This window comes from Meles meles, chromosome 16 (assembly GCF_922984935.1).
Source record: "Meles meles chromosome 16, mMelMel3.1 paternal haplotype, whole genome shotgun sequence".
NCBI classification, from domain to species: Eukaryota; Metazoa; Chordata; class Mammalia; order Carnivora; family Mustelidae; genus Meles; species Meles meles.
The window spans coordinates 69,047,017-69,057,075 of record NC_060081.1 but is presented as its reverse complement, the minus strand read 5'-3'; the positions used below and the strand labels follow the sequence as shown (position 1 = coordinate 69,057,075).

At 51.1% G+C, this 10,059-nt stretch overlaps 1 protein-coding gene across 3 annotated transcripts in view; it reads left to right on the top strand.

Annotated features, from left to right (window-relative positions):
• The window catches only part of SLC13A3 (solute carrier family 13 member 3), a 76,584-nt gene extending 67,713 nt beyond the window's left edge, over positions 1-8,871 (top strand). For all 3 annotated transcript variants that reach the window (XM_045981046.1, XM_045981048.1, XM_045981047.1), the window contains exons 11-13: positions 1,892-2,053; positions 4,506-4,643; positions 7,690-8,871. In XM_045981046.1, coding sequence (XP_045837002.1) covers positions 1,892-2,053; positions 4,506-4,643; positions 7,690-7,866 — 477 coding nt within the window. In that variant the 3' untranslated portion in view covers positions 7,867-8,871. The remainder of the gene's footprint in view (positions 1-1,891; positions 2,054-4,505; positions 4,644-7,689) is intronic.
• The last annotated feature ends 1,188 nt before the right edge of the window (positions 8,872-10,059 follow it).

Sequence of the window (10,059 nt, the reverse complement as noted above, 5' to 3'; positions counted from 1 at the left end):
TTAAATCACACACAACTGCCATCAGTCTCTTAGCCAGACCTGTGGCCTCTGGGAAAAACCAGTGGCCCCGTTTTCCCCTTGAAGGGTTCCCTGGTCGGGGAAGGGCTGGGGCATTGACTTTGCCATGTGCCATCATTTCTAGGCTATCAGACAAAAGCAGCATCTAAATTTCACAAAGAACCTTCTAGGGAAAAATATCTTTAAGCATTTATTATTCATTCCTTGGAGGTAACTTTTAAGTCAATTCTGGGGACAAGTGTAGTATTTTTTTTTTTAAGATTTTATTTATTTATTCGACAGGGAGAGACACAGAGAGAGAGGGAACACAAGCAGGGGGTAGTGGGAGAGGGAGAAGCAGCCTTCCCGCCGAGCAGGGAGGCCGATGAGGGGCTTGATCTTAGGACCCTGGGATCATGACCTGAGGCGAAGGCAGAGGCTTTAACCCACTGAGCCACCCAGGCACCCCCAAGTGTAGTATTTTATTTATGTAAAAACAGTATGCTGTGTTCTAGAATCCATTATGAAATTTTAAGTTCTAGATAAGCAGTAAATTTTCCATCAAATATAAAAGAAACGTGTAAAGTTTCTTTGAAAATCCCGGGTGTACGATATCAAAGGATACTGGATTGCTAAAAGGACTATGGTAAGCACACACTTGATTTAAATACTCCTACGTAGTAGGAGAAGTCAGAGGAGAGTGAATGACAGTAATTCTGCAACACCGAGGGCAGATTGGAGTCCGGAGCCAGGGAGGGGACGATCTAACCTGTCCTCTCTCTGTCCTGGAGGGCTGTTGCCGGCTCTGGCCATCACCCTTCTTCATGACAGACTGCTGTGTCCAGAGGATGGTGACCAAGTGATAGGGAACTTTGCAGGACCATGTTTGCTTACGGAAGTACATAGCCCTGGAGCACCCTGGTGACTCAGTCGGTTCATTGTCTGCCTTCGGCTCAGGTCATGATCCCGGAGTCCCGGCATCGAGCCGCATGCTGGGTTCCACACTCAGCGGAGTCTGCTTCTCCCTCTGCCTCTCCACCTCCCCCTGCCCCCCACCCAAGCTTGCACTCTCTCTCTCTTGCTCGCTCTTTCTCTTTCTCAAATAAATAAATACAATCTTAAAAAGAGGGAGAGAGAGAGAAGTACATGGCCTTGAATGTGTAATACATCTCAGATTATGACTTTTGGGGACCGTAGGCAAGTCACAAAAGCTTCGCCAGGCTCAGTTTCCTTGTCTGTAACACAGAGACAAATGTCTGCCTTCCAGGAAGGCTGGGAGGGGTGGATGAGGAAATGTGTGTAGGTGTCAGGCGAACCGTAAAACCTCCGGGATGATGATTCTTATGCTAAAATGAGTAATAATACAATATTATGTTATCGTAATGATCGGCCTTATCATTACTCACCAATAACTCTATTGTTGGTAATCATTTTGTTAGTGCTGCATTTAACATATATCGGATACAGGTTTTATAGATGGTAGATAGGATATCTTGTATATATCATTACATAATGATCAGACTACCTAATGAATGTTTTGCATACATGATCGTGTTAATATTTTTGTCATTCATCACCATCCACGGAGGGTCCCATTTCCCCCTCTCACTTCAACTGGAGATTAGGGGGTGCTGGAGACAAATGGATTATTTGGGGATCCAGGAGTTAGGTCCTAGAGTTGGACTAGAGAGCAGTTCAAGAAGCAGAGAGACTGATGCCCGTCGGCTGGAAGGTGTAGCCTTGGACCTGTCGCGGACCCTCTGAGTCTCAGTGTCCATGGTAGTCACCGTTGTCATTGAGGTGGTCCATCCTAACCTCCCTCCCAGACGCAGCCCTTGGGGATAGTGGCTGTGGCTGTGCGGGGGTGTGAGCAGATGCTGCCCATTCCCCGCAGGAGTCAGGGCTGTCTGCGTGGATCGGTGGGCAGCTGCACCCGCTGGAGAACGTGCCCCCCGCCCTGGCTGTGCTGCTCATCACCGTCATCATCGCCTTCTTCACCGAGTTTGCCAGCAACACGGCCACGATCATCATCTTCCTGCCAGTCCTGGCAGAGCTGGTGAGAGTCCTGGGGTGGGAGTAGGGGGCGGGATGGGGAGGGGAACTTCAGAAATCTGTCCCCTGCCATGAGGAGCTCCATCCCAGCTACAGGTGCCTTTGTTCTCTTCCAAAATGCATGCAGGTATCAAACCCTGATTCTTTTTTCTTCTTTAAGAAAGGCACAGAGTAAATACTTTTGCAGCGTACCAACTTTTCTTCCTTGGGAGGCTTTCCCAGGAAAATACAAATATTCAAATGTGGGTTAAGACGAAGTAGGAAATCTGAGCAGACAAATAACCACAGAAGAAATTCTAACGGTAGGCAAAGTTCTAAGCTCCCTCTAAAGAAGGGTTCCTCAGCACTATCGGCATTTGGGGCCAAAGAATGATCTGTTGTGTGGGGGGCTGTCCTGGAGGTGGCGAGCTGCTCAGCAGCATGCTTGCCTCTATCCATAAGGTAGCAGTATCACTGACCTAAATCGTGACAATCAAAAATGTCTCCAGACATTAGCAAATGTCCCCTGGTAGGGGAAACAAAACCGTCCCCCGTTGAGAACCGCTGCCCTAAAAATCACCAGCCAGTCCTTGGAGGGTCAGCTAGGAGAGAACTAGCAAGCCTGCAAAGACAGCTAGCTCACCTTACTTACTTAGTAAGTAAAGTACTTACTAAGTACTTTAGTACTTAGTACTTCAGAGCGCAGAATAATGGAGAAAGCCGTTCCATCCAGGAATAAGGTGAACAAAACCCAGACACCAAAACCAAAGAAAGACAGCCAAGGCAGGGGGGAAAAGTCACAACCCCATCTCGCATGTAAACAAAGATGCAAATAGCAAAATAAATCCAGGACCATGGGACAAGAACGATGTGTCGTGATCAAATCGAGTTTGTGTTCGGAATTTCAAAACCGGTGAACGCTACAAGCAATCAGCTATAAGCAATCAGCAGAGTTTTCTATTTAAATAGATTAAAGAAGACCAAGCCATATGATTCTCTTAATAGACTCCAGAACTGATCTCATTAAATCAGCGTGGCAACTACACGCTTCGTGTGTCGACTGTGATAGACCAGACACATGTCTCTGAGCCACTTTGCTTTTGGTTTTAGTTGGCTTATTTTTGCATGAATTTGTAATGGCGCTCACACCGTGTTACACACAGAGATGTACTTCACCCTTTTCCAGTGACTGGAGGATATTCTGGTACGAGTGGATGGGGTGGGTTTATCGAAGATCACTACGGAGGGACACATAGGTCACTTCCAGCCTTTGCTGTGATCCCACAATGGCACCCTTGACCTTTCCTCATCTGGGAACCTTTGATTCCATCTAGATTCGTGCATAGACGAGACACCTGGATTGAAGAGCATGTGCTTCTCTAATTCTGTTAGATGTGGGCAAATTGTCCTCCAGAGTGCGCCCGCCATTTCACACCGCCACCCGTAGACTCCCCGGGATCTGAGGGAGCCGATGATTGAGAAAGATGGGGGTGCTGTGGGGTGACGGGGAGGAGAAGGGTGGACCCAGCCAGGTCTGGTGGAGCAACTTTTGCTGGAGAAGACACTAGTGAATGACATGGTGTTCTAAACAGTGCGTATCACCCAAACCAAAAAAGTTTTGCACATCAGGGGGTGAATGTCGCCCTTTTTGAGAAAAATGTATATGCTTTGGGTTATCAAAATTCCCTCAAGGGGCCAAAAAATGTCCTATCTTAATTACGATAGTAGAGAGGAGACCAACAGGCATTGTAGATGAAGACATCATTTGGGAAAGGTGACAAGCCAGCCACGGAATGAGGCCAACACACAGACACATTTGAGTCACACCGTCTTAGAAGTTGGGAAATGCTTATCAGTCGATGTTATCTCGACCTCTCTGTGCCTCCAAAAACTGGTGAGGCCCCCACTCAAGGTGGCCAGGGACTGGCTGTGGGGACTGTTCGGCTGAGGGAAGGACCGGGCAGGGGACTGGGTGTGTTAGAGCCGTGGATCTTGGCACCAGCCTCAGCTGGAAACTTGTGAGGAATGCAGGCTCCTTGGGCCGCCCCAGACCTGCTGAATCAGAAACTCTGGGGGAAGTGAGGCCAGCAAGCTGGGTCTCAGCAAGTCCTCCCGATCTGATGATGCGCTCTTAGGGTGGAGAAGGTTCTAGAAAAATCCCCCCCACCCAAGCTTGCAGCCCCCAGAATGTCACTAACCTGGGGAATATCTTTTCCGTGTGTCCCTTGGTTTGGGTTCTCTTCTTGTCTGTCTCTGCTCTTGTCCGTGGATCTGCGTTTCTGGCTGCATGTCTGTCTGTGTGTCTCTAAACCCATCTCCCTGTCCTCTGTGATTGCTCTTGGCTGCTACCGCTTTGTCATCGTGTCTCTTTCTGTCTCTGTCTGTGGTTGTGGCTTTGGACCATCTCCATCTGTTGTGGCGGTTCCTCTCCACTGCCCTGTCGTGGTCGTCCCCCCCACCCACCGCACCCGGACCAGGCTATCCGTCTGAGAGTGCACCCCCTGTATTTGATGATCCCCGGCACGGTTGGCTGCTCCTACGCCTTCATGCTCCCGGTCTCGACGCCCCCCAACTCCATTGCCTTCGCCTCCGGACACCTGCTGGTCAAAGACATGGTGAGTCGGGGCTCGTCCTTGCAGAGGCCTGAGAGGGGGGATGGCCGGCAGGGGCTGGGTGAGACACCTTGGCGGAGACCCCGGCTCCCGCTCCTCTGCCTGCCCCCCCCCCCCCCCCCAGTCTCTGAATAAGTCATTTGGAGTGGGACCAGGAATATCTAGGTTCGTTTCAGCAAACACTCTGGGTTGATTCTTATGCTTAGACAATTTCAGGAAACACTGCCTGAGTGATGACTTTCCAGAGTCTGCTTCAGAAACAAGGGACTTCCTTCTCTCTCGGGGCACTGCTCTCTTCTCTTACTTGTTCAGCCAACTGCTCCGTGCCTGGAATCTGTAGGAGAGAGGGGAAGCAGGCTGCACTGCCCCCCCCCCCCGGGGGGAGGCCAAAGCCAGGGTTGTGGCTTGTCGGGGATGGTGGGGAGATCCACCAGTGTGTTTCCTCTCCCCTCGCTCCCCTGCTGACCCTGCTCCTCCCTCCCTCCCTCCTGCCTCCCGCTGCCACTTCCCCTCCACTGGCGGCCTGGGGACACTCAGGGAATGCAAATCCTAAACTGGTACAAGGGAGGAGGGTGATATGCTTAAACCAATTTCTGGTCCATCTCTCCAGGCTCAGAGACTCCGGCAGGACAAACCGGGAGGGGAAGGGAGGAGAGGGCATAGGCTAGAGTGAGAGACAGAAAGAGGTCACAGAGCAAACAAGAGAGAAGGAGGAGGCTGGGGTGCTTGAGTTGGGAGGATGAGGCCAGAGGGCTGGGGGAGGGGAGGGGTGCCGAGGGGCAGGGCACAGACCGAACCTTATGCAGCCCACAGTGGGAGGACTCTAGAGGGATTTGAGTGGGGCCATCGATGCAGGCAGGCTGGGTCCGGGAACCCAGGGGAACGTCCCACAGGACCAGCCAAGGGACCCCTGGCTTCATGCAGGACAGAAACCAAACGTGAGCCAGAGAAAGTGAAAACAGAGTTTATTGAATAGCGTGAGTGGCAGACAGAATCACAGACGGAGTGACGGAGAGACGCGGAGACGAGAAAACGAGTCTCATCGTTACTTGGGGTTGGAGTTTATGTTGGAACATCCTTGTGCCTTATAGGAATCCTCGGTTGGGTCCCATCAGAGGGAGAGTCAGGGACCCTAGGGGCTCTTCCGCAAATCACTGGAGGTGCAGCCCGGAGGCCAGCCTCAGCGGAGCTTTGCTGGGAGCTGACGTCCTGGCCTGTGTCTGGGATCTGGCTCTTCTTGGATGTTATCAGGTGTTTGGGGGCTAGGACAGAACTCAGAGAATGATTCACTTTCTTGCTTCCCCCTTGAAGTGGGAACATAGCTTCTTCAGCTAATTCAGAGGCCAAGTATGGAACATGAGTAAACAGGTCCGGCAGGAAAACAGCCACGAGGGAGCCTTTCTAGAATGTTGTCCCTTCCGCTTCCCGACTTCGCGGGGACGCCGTTTGACTCCTGTCTTTCTTAGGTCCTTTTGGCGGCAGGGTGGAGAGGGACCGAGTGTGAAACAGAGAGGCTTAGGGAAAGCGGCCAGAGGGCAGAGATCAGACCTAACGGCCATCCTGAGAATGAAGAGACCATGAGAGAAATGGAGAGACACCCGATGGGCACAAGGGGGCACAGAGGGGCACACCTGCCAGAGCCGCCCACCTGTCCGGAGCCGCGTGCCTACCTGCCGGCTCTGCTCCTGAGAGGGATGGTCTAGGTTGTCCACGTGATGAATGTGGGACAGGGCAGGCACTTGGAGCCTGGCTCCCAGGAGCCCTTCCCTCCTCCCAGCCACCCCAAAGCTTTGGCCAGTCCCCTTCCGATTCTCCAATGTTCCCAGGACTTGAAGACCCTCCGAGAGCAGAGGCAGGACAACATAGCGCCATTGGACCTTGTCACTGGGCGTACTCCCTTCACCACTGATGCCCTTTCCGTGAGCCGTCTGTGCAATATGGATATAACAGTTCTCCTAAATCAACTTGGTTTTTTATAAAGATTTTTATTTATTTATTTGACAGAGAGCACAAGTAGGGGGAGCAGCAGGCAGGGGGAAAGGGAGAAGCAGGTTCCTTGCTGAGCAGGGAGCCCGGTGTGGGGCTTGGTCTCAGGACCCTGGAATCATGACCTGAGCCAAAGGCAGACAATTGATCGACTGAGCCACGCCCCTCAACTTACATTTTTTAAAAACACTTTAAGTAAGACTAGTTTAAGAGAAGAGTTTCTGACACGCCTGGATATGGAAAAGTGGTACTGTACGCCATAGAAGGTAAGTCTAAAAATAAAGGCAAAGACAAAAAAGCAAAATAATTACATTCGCCCTGAAAACGATTGCCTGGAGAAAGTTCTGAAGCCCTGTTTGCTCAAGAGGGCAATTGGCAAGGAAGAGAGAAGCGTTAAGGGCACGAAAGCACCTAAGGGAGCCTTTCTCTGGGAGGAATAGATTTTAAACAGGGAGACTGAAAAGAGAGTGAATGACTCCCTCACCGCACAGTTCACAGCTGAGCAATGCTAAGGTCGAACGACCAGAAAACCTGGATGAGCAACAGAGATTTTCAGCCCCGGGTTGGAATGAATGGCACAAGAGGTTAGCTCGGGGGAAAAAGCAAACAGGCAGACTTGTTCTAGCTACTTAAAAAGGTCAAAATGTCCTTGAGACAAATTCTTCCCAACAAAGAAGTACAGACTTCAGTAGACATCGAATGTGGATGGGTGTGAGCATGTATGGGGGTGTGTGTGTGTGTGTTATTGATCAAACCAGATTATTTTCAAGCTGTGTGATGTGGATAAGCCAACTTCTCTGCGCCTCATGCTCTTCTTCTGTAAAGTAGAAGTAGTAATAATCGCCCTTCAAGGGTGTCATAGGGATGGCATCTGAGGGGCAGGCTAGGGTAGCGTCAAGGTGGGAGGGTCTTGGGCACCCAGCAGCCTGGATCCCTGTCCTGGCACCATCACTTCCCAGCTGGGAGATCTTGAGTGAATGCGTTCCTGACTCTGAGCGTGGGTTTTGCCACCTGTATAATGGGCTCTGAGCTGATCCCTCCCTTCATCTGGGCTCTGTTTCAGGTACGGACAGGCCTCCTGATGAACCTCATGGGTGTCCTGCTGCTCAGCTTGGCCATGAATACTTGGGCACAGACCATCTTCCAGTTGGGCGTCTTCCCAGACTGGGCCGACATCCACTCAGCCAACATCACGGTATTGCCATCCGCCTTGGCCAACGACACTTTTCGGACCCTTTGAGTCCCCCTCCAGGACTCTGTTCAAGCTGGGCCCTCTCAGAAGGCTTCTGCCATCACCTGCTGCTAGGACTCTACAAGGACGATCTTGAGCAGTTCTTTTCTGTGATCCAGTATGCAGCAAGCAAGGGTGACCTCCAGTGGTCCACTTAGGCCCACAGGCTCATTATCTAGGACACGGTCTCCTTCTCTTTCATGGAGGTCAGGGCCCAGACATCTCCCAGATCCGCTGCCAGAGAAATAAGCTCCTTTATCTCTGAGCTGTTATATGGCTAGAATGCAAGAGAGCCCTATCCCAGCCACAGGAAGCAAATCTGGAATGCGGCATTTGTCTTTAACTGTTGGAATGGGGTGGGGGGGGCATTGATTCCTATGGGCACCGCTAACATCCCCCACGGCCTACTTTATGTTACCCTCCAGAGAGGTCCTCTTGCCTTTAAAGGTCACCTTCCTCGGAGAGGAAGGCTTTTGGGACCACAGTGTTCCAGGTGTTCACAGCCATGGTGTGTCCTGCTCAGTCGGTGCCCATTCTGTGCCCGTTGTTTGGACGTGACCCCTGCCAGTACACCACTTTCAATCCCTGGAGACAGGGGAGGGACAGGTGACCTCTTGAGGACAGGGAGGCTGCACCAATCTCCCTCGCTGCATTTCTGGGGGCCCCAGCACACCAGGGGCATTCTAGAAACCCCCAGCTGACATCTCTACCCAAGCTTTTTAGGATTTTTCTGTCTAATCTGAATCAGTTTCACTGTAATTCTGGGCTCAGGGCAAGCCCCGGCCCTACTGTCCTTCCAGCAAGGACTCTCCTACGAGTGGCCCACGGGGGCCTTTGTCGCCACCCTTTGTCGTTGCACGCTACTCCTGATTCCAGCAGCTGGTCTTTCCCTTCTTATCCATCCCCAGAGGGGTACATGTGTTTAATTAGCAAAGGCCACGTTTTTCAGGAATGAGGAAAAAAAAAAAAAGAAGAAGAAGATACAGTGGGGCCTCATCAAAGGCCAGGGTAAAATTTCTCAGGCAGGCAAAATATCCTACCCTCTTCTGCAGAGAAGGTCAACTGAGATTCGCCTGAGCCAGTGGCTGGGCCGGGGGGGCGGTGGGGGGCTTTCCTAGATGATTTGATCCCTCCTTGTTTCCAGCAGAAGCGTGTGGGTATCCCTATTGAACGGCACAGTATCAGGCCCAGCGGGCACTCAAGAAGTGGAGGGATTGGCCCAGCGCTAGCTTGGCACCCAACAGGTGCCCATGGGGCTTCTGGAAGCCTCGTGTCTCCCTTCCTACACATCTGAGGGACCATGTTCCCCAAGCAGCAGCCAGAGGCTCAGTACGGCACAAGTGAGTCATGGATGTTTCCCTGGGAGCAGCGGGGAGGAGAGAGGAGAGGCCCCCAAGTTGGAGGATGGGCTCTACCTCTTCCCACGTGAGTACTTTAGTAATCAAGTCACAGTCGCAGCCCAGAGGGCTTGGGAGTGCACTCCTGGAGAACAGGGGACAGGAGAAGTCCATTCACAGAGAAACCCATGGGACTTGTAACCAGATGAATCATGATTTCAAATACTTCTGATTGAAATGTAATAAAATAAAGAGAGTTAATCAACACTGAGCCTATAGATTATTTGCTTTCTGGGCATAAGAGAGCTTTAAGGCCCCAAATTCCTGAGTTGAGGGTTCCATGGAATTGACCTCCCTGACTTCACTTCTTTACTGCTCTCCCCTCTCCACTCCAGCCATGTGCTTAAACCACCTTGCCTCAGGGCCTTTGCACATGCTGTTTCCTCTGCCAAGAATACTTTGCTTCCAATTATGTGCTTGTTCCCTCACTTTGTTCAGGTCCGTGCTCAGATGTCACCTTCCCAAATGTCACCTCCCCAGCGGCTCTTCCCTGGCCATCTGATGTAAAATCTTGCCCTCGCTACTCTCCATCTCCTTACTCTGCTCTATTTTTCTTCTGAGTGTTTAGCCAGGACCCTAGGTTAGGTATTTTATTCTTTATTAACTTTCTCTCCCTCTAGAATACCAGCTTGTCAGAATGCAAACTTTATTTTGTCGAGTGCCATAGCTCTGGTACCTAGAATGGTTTCTGACTCACACCAGGTGGTCAGTAAATATTCGATAAATGAGTCTATACCAGAATTTATAAGAAAGCAATCTTGCCCTCTGATCCGGGGTCTGTCCTATTCATTTCTTTGCTCACTCC